We start from the raw sequence: 27,559 nt of genomic DNA on the forward strand, positions 1-27,559 counted from the left end.
CTACAGTAGTGGAAGAATAAGAAGTAGTAGATTTGTGAAAAATAAAAGAAATTCTACTGATTTTTGTGTTGGTAATCAAAATATAGGAGGTTTGTGTAATTAGACCTGCAAGGGAGGTTTGAGTAATTTACTCTCTAAATTATTTCTCTACCAATGATATAAAATGAAATGTTTGAAGGTAGAAAATTTTGTTTTAAATTTATGTTCATTCCTTATACTGTTTTTATTATGGCTAAAATATGCTGGAAGTCCCTATTAAATTGGTGTCTTTTAGTTTAGGTCCGTGTAAATTATTTGTTGGAAAAAACCCTTAATGGCAAAATAATAGGGTGGTTTTAGTCCCTGCCGTTAACTTTCGTTAAACAAATATCAGTCAGCAAATGAAACTGACGTGGACCTTTGCCACCTCATCAGGTGGGCCCACAAGCTCCTGCCGTGGAAATGAGAAGGGAAATCTGAAAATGTCCAATGGGTGATTCGGACCCCAAACTTGTAGCATAATGGACAACATCCTTACCACTGCTACAGGCTACATTATTAATATATGTGCAAAATTTAATGTCTTATTTTTTAAAAACACCATAATCGGGATTCAAGCACCATACATGGAGGATCATACCCAAAGTTCTTACCATTGAGCCACTAGCTCATTTTGTACTTCATTTTGTACCTCATTTTTTTTTCTTTAGATTTTAGATTTTATTTTGTTTCAAATTTGTACATTTTATAAGAGCCTAAAAAATGGAATTTTTAGAACTATCACTTCAGATTTATTTAGCATTATCACTTTGTTTTTAAATATATATTAAGTTTTCCTCTAAAATTACATAAATAAATTAGGTATTGGCCTAGTGGTTAATTAGAGCCCCCTAAATCTCTATGTTTTGTGTTCAAATCATGCTTGAGACATTTTTAAATGTTTGACTTAAATATTAGCAACTTCAGTTTAAATGAGATATATATTAAATCTTGCACACATATTATTGATACATCTTGTAGCCTAGTGGTAAGAAGTTGTCCATTATGCTCCAAGTTTGGGGTTCGGATCCCCACTTAACATTTTCAGATTTTCATTCTTATTTCTCTTTTTTTCTAACAAAAGTTAATGACAGGGACTAAACCCACCCTATTATTTTTCCTGCCTATCAAAAAAAAAAAAACCCCTATTCTTTTTCCTTTAAGGGCTTTTCCAAAAAGAAAAATTACCGGGGCCTGATCCAAAAGATACCTATATTATAGGGAACTCCAAAATATTTAATCCTTTTATAATTTTAGGACTGAATTATGGAAATATTTGGAAGCTTAGTTTGGTTAATTAATAGGATTCATAAAAAATGCCTCTTTCTGAGGAAGGTACACTATCATGCGTCTATATTTTGATTGTCTGGACATAGTTTACAAAACCTTGATAGAAGGGGCATATATATCTGGCTGTTCACTAGAGTGATACTTTCAAAATGATGTTTCTAAAATTTGTTAGATTACTGTTGGGTTGTCATTTGAGATCATTGTGATCATAGTTGATTCAACTTATTTGTGTTTATAAGTGTAATCTGTAAACATGCACTCAGCATTCTTTGTTGGCTATGTGGTTTAATTTCTCTTGAAACATAAACAGGTTGGTGAGATTGTTTTTTCCTGGTACACTGATGCTGGCAAGAACTGATTTTCCTATAGTATTATAAATGACTTGCCAGTATAATTTTGTTAACATTTTGAAAAAATCATGATGAATTTAAGTATCTCATCCTAGACATAATTTTTTACCAAAAAATTCACTTCTATTTTTGGTTGTGCAGGGAGGTGTGTTATCCACAGTAGAAACAACACCACATGTGCCTCAAACTGCTGGGCAGATGCAAAATTCAATAGCTGTTGCTCAGCAGCCTCTCCCTATTTTTCGACCACCAGATGAGGTTCATATACCCTAATACCCTCCTAACTACATTCCTTATGGTCACTATTTTCCACCACTCTATGTCCCGCCTCCGGGAATGCACCAGGTTTTGGGTAACAGGGCATTTCCTCAACAACCTCAGGCTTGCACTGCATATCCTCCAGTGGGGGCTGCAGCAGGGATGAAATATCCTCTTCCATAGTTCAAAACTAGAACAAATGCAGCTAACTCCACTCATTTTGTAATGCCTGGTGCCTATGGTGCATATGGTTCTTCCCCAGCTGGTGGTTATAGTCTTAGTTTTGTAGCATGTGCAGGGAATTCAATCTCTAATGAGGATCTTTGTTCCTCCTAGTTCAAAGAAAACAACGTATACCTCTACGGAGAGCAGGTTTGTTCTTTCTGACTTCCTCTATTCAATTTAGTTTAGTAAGATGACACCTTTTCCTCCAACAATATCATGGAAATGACATTCTATAAATTTTCTTTTGTACTTCATCGGTATTGTTGAGAAGTCCCATATTGACTTGAGATATAAGCAAAATAGTCCTTATAGAGCAATTCTCACCCTTAAGTTAGCTTTAGAGGTAGAGCTAGGCTTAACCCGAATTTTAAGAACTATTTATATTTTATGGTTGTTGAAGTCCCATGCTTGATGATACTTATGCATTACTTTTCAACTGTAGAGCGAAGGTTTGGGAGTGTGGGTGGCTGCACTTGGCCGAGACATTTCAAGTTTGCCCAGTAGTTCATTCTACAACCTTCCACCTCAGGGTTAGCATGTGACTTATTCCCCCGACACAGGCTCGCCATGGCACCTATGCTGGCATCTATCCTGCACAACCACTGACAACTGCAACAGTTCATCCACTTATACAGCAGTCCCAGACAATGACTGGTGCAGTTGTCATGGTAGGGGCGTAGGGCCTGGAGTGGTGGCAGTGTTTATCAGCAACCTCAGCATGCACATATCATTTGGCCTAGTAACTACCGAGATGGGCATGGACATTTTCTTGAAAGATAAACCAGATTATAGAGTCCCACCTAAGGCAAAATTTTGGAAAACTCTTGATTATTGTTGGAGTTCTCTGGGGATCATGACTCAGCAATTGGCTGCATTTGAGTGTAAGAAGCTGGAAAATATGCCTTTAGGTTCTTTTGATTGCTGGGTTAAGGATATGAAAGGTACCATCCTCGTGTAACCGATATTGACGATTGAAGTTAGAAGGGTTAGAAACATATGCTAGCCTTCTCTTTTGTCGCTATTGCTATTTTGTGTTACCATTGATCCCTTTAACCATATTTAACAGTAATGTTGGGTAGTGAGAAATGTTCATTCTGGTTGCTTAGTCTTAAGAATATTGAGTTTGGAAGGTATTGGTTGGTAGGCTTAGTTTTTTCTGTTGCCCTTTCTTGTCTTACATGTAAAGTGAATTTTGATAGCATGATGAAAATTATTTACTAAAGATGATGTATTGCTATGGACAACGCATGTTGTCAATTTTTTCAGCTAAATCCCAAGGCCCCCCACATAATAATATTTATATTTCCATATGTTCAAATGTAGGCCGCACATGGGTCGATTTGGGTCGGGTTCACAGTGTTCTTGAAAGTAAACCGATTAAATAAGGTTGGGTTGAGTTGGTTTGAATGAGTTTTTCAGTTACTAATTTGAACTAAACCAATAGAAATCGGGTTGAATTGGTTCGAAGGTAATCGGTCGGATAAAATAACTGATTTTGAAAATTGAAAAAAACAATAATAATAAGAACACGTGTAAATGATTAGAATCTAGTAAAGGGAAGACTGCTATCAAGGAACCAATAGGATGAATGGAGGGGAAAAAAATCAAACCCCACCAACTCCATGAGACCCCAACTCATTATCAAATCAAACTAATGTCAAATATGTTGCTAGCTCCATGAGAGGAAGCAGATTACATACATCATAGCTACTGTGGTTAGAAAAACTAATGTGGATTCACCGATTCTCTTCCAGATGCTATTACTTTCAGACTTGCGTATGATAAAATGTGTTTAACCTTGACCCACCTTTGTTTTTTCTTTTAGATGTAAGCTATAACAGTCAAATCTACAACTTCTGCACCTCAACCGTGTGTCCCAGTGCCAGGTTTAGGCTTACAAATTGAACAATCTAAGAGTAATACCTCATCTATATTCTCTATTTCAGTGTGATATCAATCAAATTCTTTGTTTCAAAATTCAAATCATTAAGAAATCAAAACCTGAGATATGTACAATAGACTTCTCGTAAATTCAGTGGCTACAGGAGCTGAATCAAATATAGCATGATTGGATCAGCTTCTTTTTCTACGAGTTTACTATGACACCCAAAATCTACTTATAGAAGCTTCTCCTCATAATTGGATTAAGCTTCAGAATCAATTAGAAAAGGATTTCAAAACACGCACTTACTAGTGTTCAAGAATTTATTGACCAATCGTAATTCTTGTATGATATATTAACAGGACCACCATCAGCTAAAAGATGTGTCAAAAGACCAGCTTTATTTGCATCCAAGTAATTTATTATCCACTTTACTATGTTTTTCTCTTGTCCAAAATCCATAGAATACCTGCCAAAATAAATATTTCATAAGCAGAGTGCTAGAAATTTAAAGTTAAAATCAATACCGCAGAAACTCACTAACTGCTCACCACTTGAAAATTGGAGTGAGATGAATAGTCCTCTTTTCCAGGTCTACTTCAATGCCATCACTCTCAAAGAACTCTCTAGCAGCACATCTCAATTCTTCTGCAACTCTATAGGGTGAGAAAAACCTCACCTTTGGGCTAGACTTTGTACCATTACATAGTCCAAAGTGAACTAGAGGATTCATTTTGGTAAGAGAATGCTGCAGTTTGGTAGGAGCAAGTTAATATATCTTCATATGCAATCATGTGATAAATTACAGGAAATTATTTCAAGTTAGAAGTATAATATAAAACAATCCATGTATCTTCACCCAACAACTTCAGCTTCTGGGGTAGTTGGTTCATGATATGGTATCAAAATCTATATGACTAAGTGGTCTTGAGTTCCCTCATTATTCTAATAAAAAAGTTGAATTCAGCAAAATGGTGGGATCGTGCATTTCCATGTTTCAACCAAAGCCAATGAGCTCTTGCCTGAGGGGCGTATTAGATGTATAATATCAAACCATTCATGACTCTTCGTCCAACAGCTTAAGCTTCTGGGATAGTTGGCTCTTGAAATTTCAATTGAAATAGCAATTTTCCACAAAATGAATGGGAAAAAATACTCAACAATTTAATAATGGAAAACAAATTACCTCTAACTGCCTGTCTCCTGTGCCAAAGGGCTTGACCAAGGAGTATGGTGACCTCCTATTGCTTCTAATGATACCATTTTTTATAGTACTTAGAGAGTAAGCATGTCCTCCAATCAAATAGTGGAAATCAGAGAAAGATCTCCTAGTAACTAGACCTTCTTCACACCCTACTCTAATAACGGCATGGATGACCATGGCATTATACAAGTTTAAGAAATAGGCAAGCTTCTCTTTTTCTGATAGTTCCAAAAGATCCACCCTCTGCAGATCTTGGGTCATGTTCACATACCTACAGTTTGAAGAAAAACATGAACAAAACATGAAGAAAAATCACTTTAGACATGTAAAAGGTGGTATAGGAGATTACAGTCACATGTCACCCTATCTTTTCAAGTTAGTCATAAGCACATCATAAGTATCTGATTCTGAAGGCTTGAACAAACTGAGAAGTTCTACTCATATATGAGATACATGCACCTAAGATCAGATATAAGTCATGGAAATGAATGCTTTAGGTCTTCTGTTATTCATGTACTGGATAAAAAGGTAACAACAATCAGGTTTTAAATTGCGGTTTGCACTCGCAACGTAAAGGGTTATCGATTCTCCGCAACGGCATCGCGACCGCATTTGTGGCGGAATCAGCCCGCATTTGACCGTAATTCTGTGTCGCAGCCACAAGTGCAACCGCTGTTTAAAACCCAGACAACAATCTTACTAACTCAGTGGACATTGATGCAGGGCAAAAAAACAAAAAAGTTCTCCAGAGACAGCAAGAAGTCATCTTGTTTCAGCATCGCTGCTCGGAAGTGTTCTTACCACTATCACTTGATCCTTGGTTTGTAATTATTACTTTATCAGCAGAAATGAAATAAAATAAAATTGGATGCTGCTGTCAGTAACTAAGTCTAGATTCCACTCATATAGGCATCCAGAATCACATTGCAAATGTCAGAAATTCCAGGAATTTGCATTAAGAGGAGTTAAACTTAAAAGCTAATCAGATATGCAAACAACACTCCAACCAAGGGAGATTCAATTTGAAGAGGTAAGAAGGAGCATTTAGGACTCAGTGAATACAAACATTCCTTAGTTCTTCCGTGAAAATCAAGGCATTAATTCTTTTCAGTTCACACATAATGCATTCAGAATTAACTCAGAAGGGATCTGAACTTTTACAAAATTATGTGTTAGCAATAAATGGGGTTAAGAATTAGTAGAGGGACCAAATGAACAAGTTAAATGGCAAATGCCTTCTACAAATTGACCATATGATACTAAATTTATAGTAGGCATGTTGAGCAAATCCACTGAACGTTTGCATTCACAATATGTACCAAAATAAACATTTCAATACAAATCTATACTATTAAACCTTACTGTACCTCCTAAATTCCTCACTTTTGCTAATGCCTGCATAATCAACATGCCGCCTGTCATCAGAAGCATAAGACTCAAGAATGGCATACATAATCTTGGTGAGCCTATCAAAAACTGCGGCTGCACTCTTCGGTTCACTATCATTAGTGGAGACGCGAAAATTAAAGCATTTGGAGATAAACGGTTCATGTTCTAGGAATCGATAGAAGTGGTTTCCCTCTTCGAAATCATTTTCCCTACAGAAGAAAATTGGCAATGAGAAGAAAAAAATTATCTATCTTAAGATGGACGCGTAGTCTCATTAGTCTCGAGCAATTTTCTTACCCGAAAACATGATGGATGAAATGCTTCTTGCATAACTCTTTCCCGATCTCAACAGCCTAAACATTTGTTTTGGAATGAAACATTACAGAAAGTGAAAGAATGTTTCAAATTGTAAATTTTAAAACAAATGTATCATATAAAGAAACTACAAATTATTACAGTGGTGTACCAATCATAGATAAGGAAATTGTAACAATAATTGGCCATAACTTAATTTTGTGAATGAAGTTTGCTTACAGTAGCACGGGTTATAAATGAAGGTTGAAAATGCGGGCATTTAAGAGAAATGTTACTACGATACAAGGGAAACCTAAGACCTTATTTAAGTACGATCAAGCATGTACCCCGTTTGAATCAAGCATTTGAATCATTTCAAAGAATTATTTTTTTCCCCTCACACCTTCTCTATTTGTTAAAAGCTGATCTATAAATGGAGGCTAAATGGTACTCCCTCCGGTCCTATTTATAAGCAACAAAAAAAAAAATTCACATAGTTTAAGAAATGTAGTTAAACTAGATAAAATGCATTAAATTTGTCTTGAATTAAAATAAACTTCCAAAATTACCCTTTATTATTAGTATTGGAAAGTGGGAAAGAGAGAGAATAATTAATGAGACACATTTTACAAGTTAGAATTAATAAGGGCATCATTGGAAAAAAATAATTAATATAGCTCAAACTTTCATTTGGTTCTTATAAAAAGGACCAAGATTTTTCTTCTCTTTCATGCTTATAAATAGGACCGGAGGGAGTAGCAATTTTTTTTGGTCTTTTGAAAGAAAGTTCACTATTATTTCGGAAATAAATTTATGACACGTGAGGTTGGTTTTCTATCCCTTAGAAGTTTCATAAGCCCCACCATGTGTGTCATTATTAGTATCTTCTGTTTCTTTTCCAAATCCAAAAGTTTGAGCGGGAGTAGAAGTTTCGCCTTGTAAACATCAAGCGTGTTAGACATTTAGGTGTTTACTTCATAGCTATTAAAATTGCTCGCATATTACGTGTTCATAAAAATTAGTATTAAAATATTTTTGAAAATAAAACACTCGAGAAAATCAAAACTTCATTGAAAGAAAATCGAATAAAAGAAATAAATTACCAGTTTAATTTCTATGCATTGTACCATCCAATCATACTATGCCCACTTAAAATTAGTGGATACACTTCTTTTAAATTTGAATTATAATAAAAACATAATTATCGATATGGCGGAAATTAATTAAATGCATGTATAAATAAAACTTACTAATTGCATCAACCTTTTTCTCATAATTTTAATGTATTGTATGTAAAATCTTTACATTTTAAAAATTCATGCTGGATCACATAGGAGAAAGTTTGGGTTAAATTATGAAATAATTCATCATTAAATCACATTAGAGATAAGTGAGTTGGAAATAAATTAATAAATAAAATATAGAAATTTCAACTCACCTGTCTCCAATGTGATTTGATGATTGAGTATTTAATACAAACTTTCTCATGGGTCATTTAGACAACCCCTAAATATTTACATGATTTATTATTCCTAACTAAAAATAAATTAAAATTCAAAATTAATAAGATTTTAAATGATAAATTATAAATCATAAATCATAAAATAAAGCTTCAATAACTTTCTGTTGAAATTTAAATATTAGTCTAAAAATTATAGCGAGAAAATCATTTTAAAATATTTGTTACCACATAAAAAATGTAGCTTCCTTTTGTTACCAAAAATAAAAAATGTAGAATGAGAAGAAAAAACTAAGACAAATAGTAAATTCTAATATGAGCAACATCAATTTAATTCTCATTAATAAAATAATCTATTTAATTTTAATAAATACTAGTCATTAACTGCTTAAGTTTATATCCTAATCAATGAAATTGGTTAACAAATTGAGTTTAATTTCTATGCACCGATGGTGTAAAGTTTTTTTACACCGTCAACCAATCAGATTTCAAGAATGCGAGAAAATCTCTCATTTTATTTAATTTCATTAATTGACGTGGCACATCCTTGAAATCTAATTGGTTGATGGTGTAAAAAAAATTTACACCGTCGGTGCATCAAACTTTTTCTCTAACAAATTTAGAGAACAATATTAAAAGACACGGTTAATAACATGAGATTAATTTCTATGCACCGACGGTGTAAACTAATAACATTAAGTACTACACTATTCACGTTAAATAAATATCTAATTAATATTAATTATCATGTTAAATAGTTATTCAATTGAATTTTTTATTTTCCTAAAAGATAGCATAAACTCTTCTGAAGAACATGTAAGCCAGACAGAAGACATACTTCAGGTGTATTGATCTTTGGACAAACAAATTATTTAAGCGCTTATGACACTATGTGTTTGTCACATATACACTAATTCATAAGTTAATTTAAAAATTTTATTGAAATAAATTAAAAAAATGTTATGGATAAGCATAATATCTTATTCATAATTAATATAAACAATTATAACAATAAGCTCAAAATAGACTATTTACATAATTGCTTCCAAAATGAATATATATGCTATAAGCACATGATTGAGCTATTTAGGCAAACACGCACTATCTTTTTCCATTAATTAAGAAATTATTAATCAACGTTAATGAACGTTATATTTTTAAAAAAAATTCTAAAATGTTTCAATTTAATTTCTTTATTTATATCCCTTACCTTTAAATTTCAAATGTTTTTCTTTATCATCCCACATTCCCACCCACATCCCTAGATCAAAGTGTTAAATACTTCTTCCGGTCCTATTTATAAGCAACAAAAAAAAATTTACATATTTTAAGAAATGTAGTTAAACAAGATAAAATGCATTAAATTTGTCTTAAATCAAAATAAACTTCCAAAATTACCCTTTGTTATTAGTGTTGGAAAGTGGAAAAGAGAGGGAATAATTAATGAAACACATTTTACAAGTTAGAATTAATAAGGGCATCATTGGAAAAAATTAATTAATATAGCTCAAACTTTCATTTAGTTCTTATAAAAAGGACCAAGGTTTTTTCTTTCATGCTTATATGTCAAATGAAAACTCAAACACCATTTCTAAAGACAAATCTGACTCTTGATTTTTCTACAAAAAAGACAAATTAGACTAATCCAAAACGAAATAAAGGCGTATCCAAACACGCGTACCAGACTTCGTAAAACCGTATAATTATACGGTCAAGAACAAAAACAAATACGTATGCATACGGTATGTGGAAAAATAACGAAACGTACCTTGGAAGAATCACAACCATGGTGACGAACGAGAAGCTCCACCAATTCACTCCCAGCGAAACAGTTCCTAACAATCTTCATCTTCATCAAACGATCCTGAATCGGCAGCCTCTGCCTCAGAACCCTAACCACCGCAACCTCCTCCATCTCCTCCGCCGTCACCTCATCAAACCCGTACTCCGGCGCCGCCGGACCATCGCCGCCATCCACCGCCGTCTCCCTCAGCCGCTCCTCCAATTCCCCACCCTTCCTCATCAAATTAAGCTCCACCAACCCTCCGATTAGCTTCCCGTTGAAGAAAATCTTCGGCACCGTGGCGCTCCCTGTTCTCTCTCGAAGCTCCCTCTCTCGCTCAGCGTACACATCGACATTGATCTCCACGAATTTCACTCCTTTCTCCCTGAAGAATCGCCGAACCGCACCGCAATCCCTGCAATTCGACCTCGAGAAGAAGCTCACTCGCGCCGTTGCCGCCAACGACGCGTCGGTTTTCTTCGCCGTCACCACCACCTTCATGCCGGAGAGGTTGAACTCCGTCACACCGTCGTCGTCGTCATTCGATTGCAGCTTCAGCGAGGAGATCCCTCTGGCGATTGCGGACGATAGGTCGTTGCTGCGCTGCCTGAGGAACTTCCCGAACGACGACGATCGAACGACGCCGTTTCGGTGGTTGGAGGCCGTTGGAGGTGCGGGTTTGGGGAGAAGGGAATGAGGCTCGACGATTGAGAGCGTCGTGGTGGTGGTGTTAACGGCTATGTTACCGTTGGCGTGGTTTTCGGTTGGAATGGGGTTTTGAATTTGGCTAGTGTTTGTGGTTTGGCTTGAAATGTGTTGTTGTTCTTGTTGTTGTTCTACATCCAAACCCATTTTTTTTTTGTTTTTGAGTGTGTGTGTTGGATTAGAGAAGAGTGCAGAGAAAGGGGAGTTAAGAAGAGTGTGTGAAATGGAATCACAGGGAGGGGTTTTATAATGTGGAGGATTTGGATTTGAGTGAATTAAGGTTATGGTTAATTACAGAAAGAAGGAAAAAGTCTCTTTTTTTTTTGGTAAAAAAGAAGGAAAAAGTCTGATTTTAATTTAATTTAATTTAATAGAAAGAAAGAAAAATAATAAGATCGGATATAATAATATAATAGAAGAAAAAATAGAAAATAAAATATAGTAAAAATGAGAAAAATGGGATATGAATCAATCAAAACCATTTGTATTAGGATTTGGGACGTTGACAAAAAGGTTAGTGTATCGTCCGAGGAAGAAAGTCAGAGAACACAGGGCCACTGTGTGGTAGATACGACGGAAGTGGTCTTTTTTATTTCTTTCTTCTTTTTAATAAAATAATAATGTTGAAAGAAAATTTCTAGTTAATCCGTTTGAGTTATTTAACACGTTCGATTTGAATGAAAACTAATTAAATAACTAAATTTTACATTTTTTTGGTTTTTTTAAGGAGCCGACATGAAACTAATTTCCCAAATCTCTAATATCACGTAAGTTTTAGACATCTTCCAATAACTATTTTTTTGTTGTCGAACAAAATCGTGTTTGCTTGTGACTCATGTAGGAAGTAAAGGTGTTGGATCAACATCACATAGTGGATAGTGTGTTAGTATGGTTGGTGCGATCTCCTGTATTTAACTCCAACTCTACATGAGAAGTCAAGATGATCAATAGACACCTTTGAAAGACATTTGTTGACATTTAAGGAGCAAAAATAAGGATATTTTTGCTCCTAGCAGCTGGCTTAACAGAGCACTACAATGTGCGCTGGGTCATTCCTGTGTGTGTCGACACCACAATTTTTAATAGTTAATTCTATTGATAGACAACAAATAATATCATCAACCTCATAATTTTTTCAATTACTACATAGGATGCTTACACATTTGTCACACTCTCGTACCAAGTGAGATATAGAATGAGAAGATAAAGAAACGATGTATATTATTTTTGTACAATGAGAAACGATGTATATGATAAGTGATGTAATTGTAAAAGAAAAAAAAATAAAAACAGAAAATGAGTTAATTATAAGATGGAAGAAAACTAAATTAAGAAGAAATCAAAATTGCGAGTGAAAATAACTAGAATCAATAGAGCAAGCGAATTCAGATTTTTATTTAAAAATGAATAATTTCAGTAAATATAAAACTAAATTTATTAGGTGAGTTACTTATTTGCACTTTTATACATTTATACCTTTTATTAATTTATTTATAATTCGTTAGGTGTTTTTTCTGGATTTCGTATTTTAATACCTATTTTTATTTGCACGGAATAAAATTATTAACAAAGGAAATCTATTTAAAACTAATGATGAGAAAAATTGATGTAGTTTTTTTTTTATGCTTAATACAAAGAGAACCAAAGCAAAACAAAACACAAAAAAACCCTCTACTGCCTAACTACCATGGTACCCAAGGAGTCGGCCAGGAGCAAAGCCTCCATGCCAGGGAGGGGATCCTGGACATGGAGGAGTTGTAAGTCTTGGGACGCACCCGCCTTAGCCAAAAAATCAGCACAAGAGTTCCCTTCACGAAGGATATGCTCCACTCGAGCCACCCAAGCGCGCTTCAACAACCCACATATATTGCTAATGAGGACAACGAACACATGATGCTGCGTAGGGGGAGCACGCACCAGATAAATAGCCAGCATTGAGTCAGAAAAACACACCACACGATAGTGCCCCAGGTTCCAAGCGAGCTCCAAACCATGAAACATGGCTAGCAGCTCCATATGCAACACTGATGCTTGCCCGCGATAACCCATAAATCCAGCAAGCCAACTACCTCGCTCATCCATAAGACAGCCACCGAAACCAGATCGAACCGGGACCCCAAGCGAGCTACCATCGCAGTTAACGGCAATCTCAAAAACACTAGGCGCTATCCACGACACCAATCTCGGCTGAGAAGGACGTTGCCCACAGGCCAAGCATGGAGAATAAAATCAATTACGAGAAAAAAAAATGACTAAAAGTATTAGTGACAATTATTTATTTTAAATTTTTTTTAGTGCTTCGGAAATAAAAACAAAACAACAAACTACACTCCTAATCTATCCTTAAGGAGGATAGCCTCTAAGTCCGACAGCGGAGAGACCACCAAGTGAAGACCAGGATGTCTCGACGCCAACCCCTGCTTTGCTAACCAATCCGCTGCCGAGTTGCCTGCGCGGTTAATCTAAGAGAGACTAGTTCGCCAACCTCTGTTAAGCAGTCCTTGAATCTCTTGAAGCAATATAGCTTGGCTGTGGAGGCTAATCTGATTCGAATTATGCATAACCATGACTAATTCTTGAGAATCCACCTCACAAAGTACTCGGAGGAAACCTTGATCCCAAGCAATTCTCAACCCATCCCTTAGAGTTGTGGCTTCTGCTAGAAAAACAGAGCCCCCTACACTGAAACTGTTATATCCGATTGTCCAAGCCCCATATTTTACGATAATAGTTAAGAATTAATTGATAAATATCTGTATAGTAAACAAATATCTTTCTCATGCACAGTTTCAAATATAAATGTCGTCAACAAATATATTAAAAAATCAGTTCCTAAATGATAGTTGTAGTTGTAAGAGTTAGGAGACATATATGTTGGGTAGAAAGGAGGTTCAGAAATCAAACCTTGAAGGGTGTAATTATCATTTCGATGTACGAAAAAAAATTAAAAAGTTATATTAATGTTCTCATTTTTACAAATATTAATAACTAAGTAACTTTTAAAGATATCTTTTATTTATTTTATTAACTTTGTCTCTTCAATTTTTCTATCACCCTTAAATTAAATTAAGTTACATCAAGAGTACACGTAATTGTTAAAACACAATTAGTGCTTTCTTAAAGTTATAAAAATTTCAGCTAAATAGAAATAAAGATGTTCTCAAAATAATGATATATAATAAGAATTGAGACTATTTGTTTGAAGGCTAGTCGAGTACATACATTCTTGGTTAAAGCATTCATCTTTACAAAACAAAACACTTTTTTTTTGGAACATTCATCTTTACCAAGCATCTTCTTTTTTGTTCATTATATTATACGAAACAATTATGTTTGAGTGAAATATTTATATTACGGTAGAGTTAATACTTTAAATAAGATGTTTTTCATTTTTTTTTTAAATCGGAAAGATAAATTGCACCCGCCAGAAATCGATCCCTGGACCCCCTACCTAACCCATATGTCCCCGGCTCCTACCACTTGAGTTATCCAGGGAACCTGCAAGACTTGAATTCTGAATATATTAATTAAGAGAAATCAAACATGTATGTATAAACTATCTAGAACCGCTGTTAAGGGAATCATCCACTGGTCGCTAAGGGAATCGCCAACTGATGCTGGCCGAAGACAGCACCTAACTTAATCAATTTCCTAGCACTTTGAGGAGATTTTGTGGTTGTAGAGTGACGAAGGTACCCTTTTGGATGATGTCCGAATCAACAATGAATGAAGCACACGTGGTGTGATGAAAACAAGGGTATTTTTGTAGTTCTGTTATCATGGAATGTGGCGATGATCTAGGAGTATGGAATGGTTAATTGATTGAGTTGGAGTGTTGACAAGGGCAAAGGGTCAAAACGATAGATATCCAAATTCCACTAATTTGTGTCCAAGTGGGGGCCTTGTGTGAAATTACTATTAGGACTCCTTCCACCTTAATTTTACTTTTCCTTAAGGTCTGCACAAGGTTTGGGGAATTGGCACAACAAACCGTCTCACACTCAACTAATATTCTAATATAGAAGTTGTTTTTAGCATGAATTTATTAATAAAAAGTTTTTTTTTCCTATCCTTTTTTTTGGTCTAGCCCTTTGTTTGCGCAAAAAAGAAGAAGTCGTTTTTTTTTATAAACCAAAAAAAAAAGTCGTATACATAATCCATGAATATCAGTGTGTTCTGAGAAAGGAGAGATCATTAGTGCAGGAGGCTGTTTAGTTTGAAAAGCATTTTCTATTTTCTATTTTTTTTATTTTATGAAAATTGTTTTCATTTTCAAAGTTTTAAAGTTTGTCCCCGTATGATAGCTCATGTGGTAGGAATCGGGGGATATGGGTTGGGTAGGGAAAGGTCCAGGAATTGATTCCTGTCTTTTCGATGTACAAAAAAAAGTTTTAAAATTTAAAAAATATGTTTGTTTTGACTTTCTATTTTCATTTGTAGAAAATTCGAATATTGTAACTGTCTGATTTATCATTTTCAATAAAAAAATTTAATACGTTCAAAAAATGAAAAAATTAATATGTTTTTTATAACAAGAAATGCCGAATAATCAAAATAAAGATTTAATCAACGCCGCATGTCCGTCACTGTCATCGCCACTATCATTGCTACCATTATCACCACTGTCATCGTCGCTACTACCACCACTATCACCATCAACCTCAACCACGACAACACTGTTATCTTATTGCTTTCAATCATTTTCATTTTTACCTAAAATGAGAACTTCAGAGTGGAATTCCAACGAGTATTGATGCACTTTATGGTAACCTCCTACAAATAGGAGGACACTACTAAGTTGGATGAATTTAATGAAAAACTCAGCCTCATGAAAATTACATGGTTTTGTAGCGACAATATAACAAGCCATCTTAGCCAAATTTCTTAACATCAAAGAAAGCACGCAAAACTAGAAGGAAAGCAAGAACATATATCAAAACTCCTAAGTCATCCCATATTCCCATGAGAAGCATCCTTGGAAAGGACCCTTGTCCTATGCCATGGTTTTGGCTTAGGATTTGGAGCCCATGATCCCACCATCCCACTTCTTTCTGTACTCGTCATACTTGTCATTGAAGTTAGACTTGATATCTTCCAGGACTCTGCTGAATTCCAATTTGTCTTCATTCTTCTCACTTGTCAAACACAAAATAGATGCAATTTTCTTATAGACACACGATCCCAAGCATGCCTTGCTCTTACAATGTAGTATGGAATTTTCATCTTATCGTAAAATGTTGAAAATTAGACAACCAATTCAATTAGATTGACATCATGAGCAATAACAACCAGATGCTCTTTATTCTTCTCAATAAGATAAGTGTTCCGGGAACCCTGGCCAAGGACGGACAGGGCACCCGGGACGGGCTTGGACCCCACAGAACGTCCCTGTCGAGGGACGGTTTAGGGAGCCTGGGAACACCCTGCTTATGGGCCCTACCATCAAGGGTAAGGACGAAACCCCGGGGCCCACTCAATAGGGGTTGACCTAGACCAACCACCCTAGGGGTAGGTTGGCTGGCACAGATCCGTAGGGGCCCCCAAACCGTTGGATCACTGTTCCTCTGCAGACACCGCAGGCGATCCAACGGCGAGCTGTGCCCTGCGTACGAGCCATGCATGACGTTGCATGGCTCCAACCCTAATTCTGCCTCCCCTATATAAAGGGAACACCTCTTCCATTGAAAGGTAACGTATTCTCTCCATACTCTCCATACTCACTACTTGTCCTACTGACTTTAGCATCGGAGTGTCTTGCAGGAGCCCCTCCCGGGACTTAACCAGCTCAGGAGTCCTTCAGCACGTCCAGACCCCCTTTCTCCTACCCCTCGTCAACGGGTAGTTTGATCACTCCCTGATCAATTGCGCCGTCTGTGGGGATCTGGTAAAACTTTTCCCAGCAACGCGTGCCGTCACCTCCAGTCACCCGTTAGCAAACTATGGTGGAAACACGTCAGACTTCGCGCCGTCCTGTACCAACTCCTGAAGGCCATGTGGAGACCATCAACGAGTCGGCAGATCGCCGAACTCCTCCTCCTCAGCCCCAGCACCCGCCTCCTCAAACTCCTCAATCTCAACCCCGTCACTCGCCAGAGCCCGCGTCCATTACCCCACATGCAGCCCACGAGGCTCTCTGCCGCTTGGAGGCACGCATCCGGGCTATGGAAGAAGATAACGGGGCAGGAAGGGAGCAGGCCCACAGCATCCGGATCCGAGATGCCCAGGAGGAGATTCGCATGCTCCGAGCACGTCTACGACAGCTTGAAGAGCAGGAGACTCGCTCGCGCCTTCATGCCACGTTTTCCCAGGAGGGGGAGATGAGCGGGGGCCCGAACCGGACCCCCTACTACCAGGAGGAGCGCCGCCGAGCACCCGCGGCAGAGAGGGTGGCAAGCCATACTCCACGGAGACACCACTCTCCCCGGCGAAGCCCTTCCAGACGAATGAGCCCTTCCCCGACTCGGGATAGGACTCACAACCGGCCCAGGTCCAACAATGCGCTTGTCACCTATCCAGCGCCGATTGGAGGTCCTCTATCCCCGGACATTATGACTTTTCCTTTCCCCCAGGGGTGGGCACGACCCAAAGTGAAACTCTACGATGGAGACACCGACCCACAGGACCACGTGAACTTCTTTGTAGGTGCGATGCAGTATGCCGGGGCCAACGACCCCTTGTACTGCCGATGCTTCCCCATGAGCCTCGGGAAAGGACCCATGAACTGGTTTCAGAACTTACCGAGCAACTCCATGCACGACTGGAACGGGGTCGTGTCCTGCTTTTTATCCCAGTACTCCTCGGTCCGCAGTATACCTAAGACCGCGCAAACCTTGGCTTTGGTTAAGCAGAGAGAGAAAGAGTCACTAAAGGCATTTCTCAATCGATTCAAAAAAGAGGCTGGGGATATCACTGGCCTCCTCCCCGACACTAGGTTGGTCCTGGCTACTGCAGCTCTCGCTCCAGGACCTTTCCTAACTTCGCTGGATGGCAAACCAGCCAACACTCTAGAGGAATTTCTGACCCGGGCAGAGAAATTCATAGACATGGAAGACGCCGCGACCCTAAGAGCCGCGAGTCAGACACTCGCGATCAAAGGACCGCCGAAGATGAAAGAGCATAAGGATCAACCTTCAACCCGGGAGTCCCGACGGAAGGGTCAGGACGAACGGAAGCGAAGCGGAGAAAGTATGATAGTTATACCCCACTGAACTCCTCCCTCTCGCGTATCCTGAGGGAAAAGGCCTCCACCGACCTCAGGGACCGCCCCCCTCCACTTCTGACAAGAGGGGACAAGCTGGATTCTAAGAGATTCTGTGAATTCCACGACAGCCCGGGCCACAACAAGGACGAGTGCCTGAACCTCAAGGATAAGGTGGAGGAACTGATCAGAGCAGGCAGGTTGTCCAGGTGTGTGGCTCTATCGTCGGGTGCCCTCCCGCGCCCGCGCACACCACCCCCGAGGCGGACGCCAACCCCACCAAGGCACCGTTCTCCGACCCCTCCGAGGCACCGTGCCCGAACTCCTCCCAGGCGCCGATCACCTGATCGTCAAGACAGGACACCTCCCCGCCGCCGGAGCCCCGAACATCGCGGATGCAGCCGAGAATGTAGAAGAAGCCCCGACCGACACGACCGGGATGAAGTTCGAAGACATCATGGGAGCAACCTAGTCAGCGTTGGTTCGATAACCGGAGGATGGGCCGCAGGCGGGCCCACTAATAACAGCCGGAAAAGGAGTACCCGCATCATCATGTCCGCTGCCGGAAGACCCCGCCCAGGGTCCCTCCACCCCCCAAGGCAGAAGGTAGCCATCACCTTCACGGAAGACGATTACAGCGAGGACACCGGCGAGGAAGATGATCCCATCGTCATCGAAGCCCTGATCGGCAATGGTAAGATTCGAAGGACGCTCATCGATACAGGTAGTTCCGCTGACATTATGTTTTATGACGCTTATAAAAGCTTAGGGCTATCGGTGAAGGACCTGCTCCCCTACGACCACGATTTGATCGAGTTCACAGGGGACAGGGTCCTACCCTTAGGATATTTTGATACTTGCCTTTCCCTGGGAGATCATAGGATTTGCAGGACCATAAAAACTCGCTTTCTGGTGGTGGAATGTCCAACGACATACAATGCCATCCTTGGCAGGCCAAGCCTCAACACCTTCAGGGCGATCATATCCACCCACCACCCGATGCTTAAATACCCCTGGGGTGGAAGGGCAGTACAAGTACGCGGCAATCTCGAAATGGCAAGGAGCTGCTACAACTCCAGCTGCAGGCTGGCCAGAGAAGAAAGGAAGAGAAAGAAGTCCAAAGCCCACGACCAGCACAACACCTTCCACGTTCAGCACACCAGTTTCATGACCGACCTCGACCCCCGAGTGGACCAGTCCAGGGACGATCAACGCCTCAAACCCGACGGGGAGTCCCGCCTTATCCAGGTCGGTCCCCTTCCGAAGAATACCACCAGCATAGCGCGTGGCCTCCCCCGGGATCTCTCCAAACGGCTGGAAAATTTACTGCTTTCCAATGGGAAGCTGTTCGCTTGGTCTTCGACAGATATGCCCGGCATCGACCCCGCATTCTGCAGCCACAAGCTATCTATCGACCGGAAGTTTAAACCGGTAGCTCAGAAGAAAAGACAAATGAGCGCCGAGAAGCAGCAAGTTATCCAGCAACAGACCTCAGAGTTGATTCAGGCTGGGATCATTCGGGAGGTCAAGTACACTACTTGGCTCTCCAATGTGGTCTTGGTCAAGAAAGCAAACGGGAAGTGGCGCATGTGCGTCGACTACACAGATCTCAACAAGGCATGCCCTAAGGACCCTTTCCCTCTACCGAGCATTGATGCACTTATAGACAACTCCTCCGGGTACGAATATATCTCTCTTATGGATGCCTATTCAGGCTACAACCAAATCCCAATGCATAGGGACGACGAGGAGAAAACTGCTTTCATCACTGAGCGGGGCACTTACTGCTACACCATGCTGCCTTTCGGCCTCAAGAACGCTGTGGCAACCTACCAAAGGATGATGACCCGTATCTTCGGAGACTTGATGGGAAAGTCGGTAGAGGTCTATATAGATGATATCATAGTCAAGACCCCGAAGGGAGGAGATCACGCAGCCGACCTTGCGGTCGTCTTCGAGCAATTAAAGAAGCACAACATGCGCCTCAACCCCGACAAGTGTACTTTTGCCGTTCGAAGCGGGAAATTTCTGGGATATATGCTGACCAACCGTGGAATCGAATTGAACCCCGACAAATGTCAAGCGATCATGAATATGAAGAGCCCGCGCACCGTCAAAGAAGTCCAACAGTTAGCTGGTCGAATGGCCGCGATCGGCCACTTTTTGCCAAAGGCCGCTCTCCGGGCACTACCTCTTTACACACTCCTAAAGAAGGGAGCCACCTTTGAATGGTCGGAGGAGGCCGACAAGGCATTCACCCAACTGAAGGAGATCCTTTCATCCCCCCCTATTCTGACCAGCCCTAGACCAGGGGAGATGTTGTACCTATACTTGGCAGTACGGGAAAAGGCAGTAAGTTCAGTTCTGATCAGAGAAGAGGAGGGAGTCCAACTACCAGTCTATTTTGTCAGCCGCTCATTGAAAGGTGCGGAGCTCAGGTATAAGATGCTGGAGAAAGTAGCGCTGACCTTACTAACCACAGCTCGGCGGCTGCGGAGGTATTTTCAGGCTCATCGTATCGTCGTACGCACAGATCAGCCGATCCGATAGATCCTTCATAAACCCGACCTGGCTGGCCGAATGGTTAGCTGGTCCATCGAGCTCTCCGAGCACGACATCCGCTACGAACCCAGGAGAGCCATTAAAGCACAGGTCCTAGCCGACTTCTTGGTCGAACTCACAAATGAAGAAGAGCCCCCTGCCGAGACTACATGGGTGGTCAACGTAGACGGCTCGAGTAACAAAGAAGGTGGAGGGGCTGGAATCGTCTTGCAAAGCAGTACCGGGATGGTGGTCGAGCAATCCCTCCGCTTTAACTTCCCAACCACAAATAACCAGGCCGAGTATAAGGCCTGCATTGCGGGACTGGTCACAGCTCGAGACCTGGGAGCGAAGGAGATCCTTGTCTGCTGCGACTCACTTCTGGTCGTCTCACAAGCAAATGGAGAAGCTCAAGTTAAAGATCCCATCCTAGAGCAGTACTTGACCCATTTGAAGCGATTGGCTTCAACCTTCACCAAAGTAGAATTCCGCCACGTCCCCAGAGCCCAGAATGATCGTGCGGACACTCTGGCTAAACTGGCCAACACAGGAAAACCTGGCCTGAATGGAACGGTCATTCAAGGGACCCTAGCCCTCCCCCATGTCGCTGACCCCAATCGTCCACTGGGACAAGTGATGATGCCAGTCAGTACGGAGGAGGACTGGAGGTCCCCGATCCTCAAGTACCTCAGATCTGGATGGTTGCCAGAGGACAAGGCCGAAGCCAAGAAGTTGGCAAGGTGCGCCTCCTGGTACACCATAGTTAACGACGACCTCTTCAAGCGGGGATTCTCCACCCCCCTTCTCAAGTGCTTGCCCAAGGACCGAGCAGCTTATGTCTTAGCGGAAATCCACGAAGGCAGCTGCGGTCACCATCCGGGTGGACGCTCCCTTGCCCGGAAAGTACTCCGAGCCGGCTACTACTGGCCTACCCTGGAGAAAGATGCCGCGGATCATGTTAAGCAGTGTGACCCGTGCTAGAGGCACGCTGACCTGCACAACGCTCCTCCTGCACGTCTTTCCTCCCTAGTCAGTCCTTGGCCTTTCTACCAGTGGGTCATGGATCTATTAGGCCCGTTCGACACAGCCCCTGGTCAGCTCAAGTACTTGGTGGTTGTAGTGGATTACTTCACCAAGTGGATTGAGGCTGGCCGCTAGCAACGATTACCTCAGCTCGAGTACAACGCTTCTTCTACAAGAACGTCATCAGTAGGTTCGGGGTCCCCGGGGTCCTGGTCACTGACAATGGGACCCAGTTTACCTCTAAAGGGTTTAAGGATCTCTTGGACGGGCTACACATCAAGCAGCGGTTTACCTCTGTCGAGCACCCCCAGACAAACGGGCAAGCAGAGTCAGCCAACCGGGTCATCCTCCGAGGCCTCCGGAAGAGGTTAGGAAAGGCCAAAGGCGATTGGGCCAAGCAACTCGACCACGTCTTGTGGGCATACCGCACCACTCCGCACTCGACTATGGGGGAGAGCACGTACCGCCTCACCTTTGGCATAGAAGCAGTGATTCCGGTCGAAATAGGGGAACCAAGCGCCCGAACGGCTGGATTCGACCCCGACCAGAACGACCAACTCATAGAGGAGGACCTTGATCTCCTGGCCAAAAGGAGGGCAGTTGCCAACTGCAGAGAGCTGATCGCAAAACAACATGCGGACGTTCGCTACAACAAGAAGGTAGTTCTTCGCTCCTTTGCCACGGGGGACTTGGTCCTCCGGAACGCCAGCATCGGAGCACGATCAACCGAACGTGGAAATCTAGCAGCCAACTGGGAAGGCCCTTATAGGGTGACCGAAGCAACCGGCACAGGAGCATACAAGCTGGAAACTCTAACAGGAAAAGAGATCCCCCGCACCTGGAACGCAACCAATCTGAGAAGATACTACAGCTAGAACCGCGAACTCTAAGGGCACACACCCATCTCGCCCAAGTTTGTACACGGCTAGAACCGCGAACTCTAAGCGCAGAAATGAAGTAGTTTTTTTTGTTAAATTCGAATTATTTGAACCGACAAGACACGCGATCGCATTGACAAACGACTAAGGAATTAAGACCCATAGGGCACCAAGACCCGCCGGGCACGAAATTATTAAAGACCCTCCGGGCACTAAGACCCGTAGGGCACCAAGACCCGCCGGGCACAAAATTATTAAAGACCCTCCGGGCACTAAGACCCATAGGGCACCAAGACCCGCCGGACACAAAATAATTAAAGACGAGTAAGGAAGTAAGAACGCGACACTAGATTAAAAAACAACAAGTTCTTACAAACACAGGATGAAAAATAGGAACAATAAGTCTTTACAAACGCGAAGCAATAATTAGAAACAACAAGTTTATACAAGCACTGGAAAACGACCAAATAAGTCCAAACTACAATTAAAAGTAGAATCTCAAGGGGCTTGCTCGTCCGGGAAAGTTGGAGTGAACCTCTTCTGATCATCCAGCGTGCCAATCTTTCCCCCCAATACTACCTACCTATAATGGAGAGGGCCCACGTCCAACCCCGGGTGGACCACCTCAAGCTGGGCCAAAGCCCTGTCGAAGGAGGCCTTGTGTATCTCCTTAAGATTGGCCCTCATCTTTTTTCTCTCAGCCTCCAGATCGGCAACCTTTTTCTTGAGCTCAGCGTTCTTCGCTTTCAGGTCTTCGATCTCCTTGAGTTCTCCCTCACGAGCAGCCTTCGCGTCTTTCAGCTCCTGCTCAGCTTTCTCGGCCCGGGCACGCAGCCAGTCGTTGTCCTTCTCGCACAACTCCAGCTTTTCCGCAAACTGCCCAGCCTTGGCCGTCGCATCATGCACTTCCCCTTGCAGTTTCACCTTGGCAGCAGTCAGCTCTTGAACCTCCTTCTTAGAACCGGCCAGCTCCTTCTCCACCTTAGCAGTCTTGCCCTCGGCTTCACTCGCCCGCTCCTTGGCTTCTTCCACGTCGAGCACTGCTCCCTGCTGCACATGACGAATGACAGAGGCAGTCTGAAGCACAAATTTCAGGGCATAGTTCATGAGGTTGAAGGGTTCCTTCTGGCCCAGGAACGACTGGTCTATCTCGTTGTACACCAACGCGTCGATCTGGTCGTTATGCTCTGGAGTGTCCGCTGCCTCGCGGCTCCACATAGAAAACAACCTCGGCGGGGGAACTTGAGCGATTGGAGTCGCCTGTTCAGGGGAACGACCCTCTCCGCCCGATGAGTGTCGCCTTTTCTTACCCTGGCACTCTAAGCGGCCTTCATCCTTCTCGGGGGAACCCTCCTGCTGACGGTTGGGACTCCCCCAGCCACCCTGGGGCCCCAACCCCTTGTCAATCGTCTCTTCTTCGCCGGCCGGAACACTCTAACCGTTCCCAACGACATTGGTCTCAGTTACCTGCTGCCCCTGGTCGGCGAGCTCTTCTTCCTCAGCACGAGGAACCCCGCTCTCACGTTCCCCCTCGCTGTCGGTCTCATTCTCGTCAACTGGCACCTGTAGGGCGGCGATCAAAGCAGCGTTAAGCTCCATCTTGGCACCTACATCAGAATGGCAATAAAAACAGTTAGTCAAGCAAAGATTACGAGAGAGACGGACCTTACCTTGGACAGAATAATAATAACAATTTACCTCTCGTGCGCAATAGGCACGCGTTCTTCCGAACACTAAAAGTGCAAAGCTCGTAACAACGCAATGGTCGGATACAAAACTCTTTGGGTGGATTTCCCCTCACTTCCTTCCGTATGGCGGCCACCAAGAGATTCTTGAACGCCAAGTCTACCTCCGACAGGGCCCCGACCTCAAAACCGAAGGCACTAAGCTTCACGTCATAGTGCTTAGCATTCCAAGTCAGCGGGAACCGGGAACGGCTGGCTCCACTCGGGGTCCTCTCAAACCACCAGTAAGGAGGCTGAGTTGTGGGCGCCACCCGATAGAATTGATCTTTGAAATCCCGGTAAGACTCGGCGAACGAGTGGAAAATCTGGAGATCCTTTCCTGACCTCAGAGTTACAATCCCATACCCCCCATGTCCCTGGGTATGGGCCACCTCGAACAAATGGAAAAACAGAGGGATCAACGGTTTCTGACCAAACAGGACGCAGGCGGCCTCGTAAGAGCGCACGAAGCCCCACGCACCGGGATGAAGCTGCGATGGCGCGACCGCCATATGACGAAGAACATCACATTGAAAGTCCGTAAAGGGCATCCTCACCTTCACTTTCTTCATGGTGTAGATGTGCATATACACTCCGAACGGCGGAGTATGGGGCAACCGCTCCAACTTGCTCGGTGAGTACGCCGTGTGACCAGGGCCGACTTGAGTTTGCGACATAAAGCGCTGACTCCAGAAATAACTCTCATCCTCGTTGGCGTACTCCGACTGAAGACCAAGGATGGTGCGACACCACTTATCATACGCGGCCGCATCCCTCTCCAGATGAGGGAATTTTCCCGATCGATCTTCTTGCTCTTGGGCGCCTCTACTCGGGGCCTAGAGGAAAAATCCTCCCTCGGGGCCTCACCCACAGCCTTGCCCTTCTTCTGCTTAGTGGGTCTCACCATGACGACACCTGCACAAGGGAGAACGCCGTATCAACACCTAGTTTGTTTGAATCGACTCAAAGAAGGACCCACCCGGGGTCCATCTTTGCCTTAGGCAGGACAGCGCAACCGTGCGGCGGCGAAGATCCTCTGAAAGAATCTTCCCCACCGCAAAAGGGGGCCACAAGGGGAGTGGAAACTCCCCCAGAGGCAAGCCACCCGTTTTACTTGAAAAAGAAAAATGAAGAAAAAACTTAAAAGGAAAAACAAGAGAGGCAAGGACTTACAAGGAAAGACTGAAAGAGCTGTCAGACGACCACCGCGCGAAAAGAGGACCACCGTGAAGCGCTGGCAACTGGAAGAAAGGAAGAGGGAGAGCTTTCGGAGAATTCAGGGACGCAAAAGTGCAAATGAATCCTCCCCCTCCCTCTTTTATAGAAAACTAGGAGGAAGACGTGACGTTTCGTCAACCCTGGTTTCCCTAATCATGACGCTTGGGGAAACCCAGGAGAATCGTCCAATCAGGCCCTGCCACGTCAGAAGGGAGGCAGCGACGGCGAAGCGACGCGCGCCTCCAAAAGCACGTGGGAGAGAGGTCACGAAGCGACGCGACCCGCCCGGAAACGACACGTACCCTCTCAAGAGTCAGATGCATTAAATGCAGTGGACCCCAAAGTCTCACACCGTTCCCTATCCCCGCGGAACCGTTACCCCCCCGGAGCGACCTGCTCGGTAAGAAGCCTGGTCGCCCTAACACCAGATCACCACGGTCGGGATCGCCCCCAGTCGGTAGTGACTGCAGATACAACCAAGGGAAGGCAGGCGTTGACCACCGGCCACCGCATTTAATACCCTCTTCATTTTCCTAGAGAAACTCCTGGGAAAAGACTAATGTGCGTTACCATCTAGGAACGTTTCCGATATAAATAATAACCACTCCCCCCTCACATACTCCACACTCCCCTCAAACCAAAATGACCCCCCGGAAGCTTACATGAAGGCACTCCGGGCGGAGGCTCTAGACGACAACCTGTACTACTCTTACCAGATGCAGGCCACCACCTCCGATAGGATCAGATCCCTGGTCAACAGGCTTCTGGCAGAAGGTCCCGACCCCCAACTGAAGGCGGGACTGCTAACCTTCTTGGAACTAGCGGAGGAAATGTGGGAGTTACATCGGCGCCGCTCGGAGATTAGCATGCTAATTTGGGGACTGGAAGTCTCCGCCGCGGAACGTGAAGGGGAAGAAAAGGGAGCGGCGGACGAAATCAAAGCCGAGCTGGCCCCCTCCTAGCCGCGAGAAGAAATCTCGACAGAGATCTAGGAACCGCTCGCCTCCGCTACAACGCCAAGCGAGTAACTCCCCCCTTCTAAGAATACTAAATGTAACGGCCGAACGGCCCCCCACACTTAATGAATAAAGGTTTAAATTTTTAACCCTTAAGTTGCTATCCTGGGAACCTCCATAACGCCACGAGCGTAGGACACGTTAGCCCTCGCTCCGCTGGAACAGCGGACCAGGGCTAGGGGGCTACTGTTCCGGGAACCCTGGCCAAGGACGGACAGGGCACCCGGGACGGGCCTGGACCCCATAGAACGTCCCTGTCGAGGGACGGTTTAGGGAGCCTGGGAGCACCCTGCTTATGGGCCCTACCATCAAGGGTAAGGACGAAACCCCGGAGCCCACTCAATAGGGGTTGACCTAGACCAACCACCCTAGGGGGTAGGTTGGCTGGCACAGATCCGTAGGGGCCCCCAAACACTGTTCCTCTACAGACACCGCAGGCGATCCAACGGCGAGCTGTGCCCTGCGTACGAGCCATGCATGACGTTGCATGGCTCCAACCCTAATTCTGCCTCCCCTATATAAAGGGAACACCTCTTCCATTGAAAGGTAACATATTCTCTCCATACTCTCCATACTCACTACTTGTCCTACTGACTTTAGCATCGGAGTGTCTTGCAGGAGCCCCTCCCGGGACTTAACCAGCTCAAGAGTCCTTCAGCACGTCCAGACCCCCTTTCTCCTACCCCTCGTCAACGGGTAGTTTAATCACTCCCTGATCAATAAGTGACATGATTGAGACCAAACTTCAAAATAATAGGCTTTTTAACTTAAATTGTTTTGCTTTCAGCCTAAGCCTAAGCCCTTTTTAAAATTCACTCGTTTTCTTCCTTATCTTCAAGCTTATACTTCAAAAGTATGTAGATTAGTCTTGCAGTGGGGTTTCATCGCAAGTTTTGGTGAACTTGTTCAAAGTTAGGGGATCCTTCAACATCTGTATGAGAACCCTCTTCTTCCTATGAATTTGGATGACTTTCAGCCATTTCACAAGTCAGGTCAGGTCCCTCTTCAGAGGCTATACCCTCATATTCTTAACTGCTTCAGACTCTTCTCAAATAATAGTTTCTTAACCTTCTCATGTTTCTTCTTATACGCTTCCATTTTCAT

At 42.9% G+C, this 27,559-nt stretch overlaps 1 protein-coding gene and 1 pseudogene across 1 annotated transcript; both read right to left on the reverse strand.

Moving 5' to 3' along the window:
- Positions 1 to 4,052: 4,052 nt before the first annotated feature.
- LOC130737463 (uncharacterized) lies at positions 4,053 to 11,082 on the reverse strand. Its single transcript, XM_057589229.1, has 6 exons — positions 10,138 to 11,082; positions 6,914 to 6,969; positions 6,595 to 6,825; positions 5,210 to 5,498; positions 4,575 to 4,771; positions 4,053 to 4,492 (listed from the first exon to the last, which is right to left on the reverse strand). Exons 1-6 carry the CDS (start codon positions 11,002 to 11,004, stop codon positions 4,339 to 4,341), a joined length of 1,794 nt encoding a protein of 597 aa, XP_057445212.1. The 5' UTR covers positions 11,005 to 11,082; the 3' UTR covers positions 4,053 to 4,338.
- Positions 11,083 to 12,528: 1,446 nt separating this feature from the next.
- LOC130735970 (60S ribosomal protein L7a-2-like) lies at positions 12,529 to 27,559 on the reverse strand (annotated as a pseudogene).

Source organism: Lotus japonicus, chromosome 2 (assembly GCF_012489685.1).
Source record: "Lotus japonicus ecotype B-129 chromosome 2, LjGifu_v1.2".
Taxonomy (NCBI): domain Eukaryota; kingdom Viridiplantae; phylum Streptophyta; class Magnoliopsida; order Fabales; family Fabaceae; genus Lotus; species Lotus japonicus.

What these genes read in the sequence shown, in the direction of transcription:
- LOC130737463 (XM_057589229.1), bottom strand. Translation starts at nt 11,004, where the DNA reads ATGGGTTTGGATGTAGAACAACAACAAGAACAACAACACATTTCAAGC. An exon ending in TTCATCCATCATGTTTTCGG is followed by an intron (nt 6,826 to 6,913) that starts GTAAGAAAATTG and finishes TTTCTTCTGTAG; the next exon opens with GGAAAATGATTTCGAAGAGG. An exon ending in CAGGAGACAGGCAGTTAGAG is followed by an intron (nt 4,772 to 5,209) that starts GTAATTTGTTTT and finishes ACCAAACTGCAG; the next exon opens with CATTCTCTTACCAAAATGAA.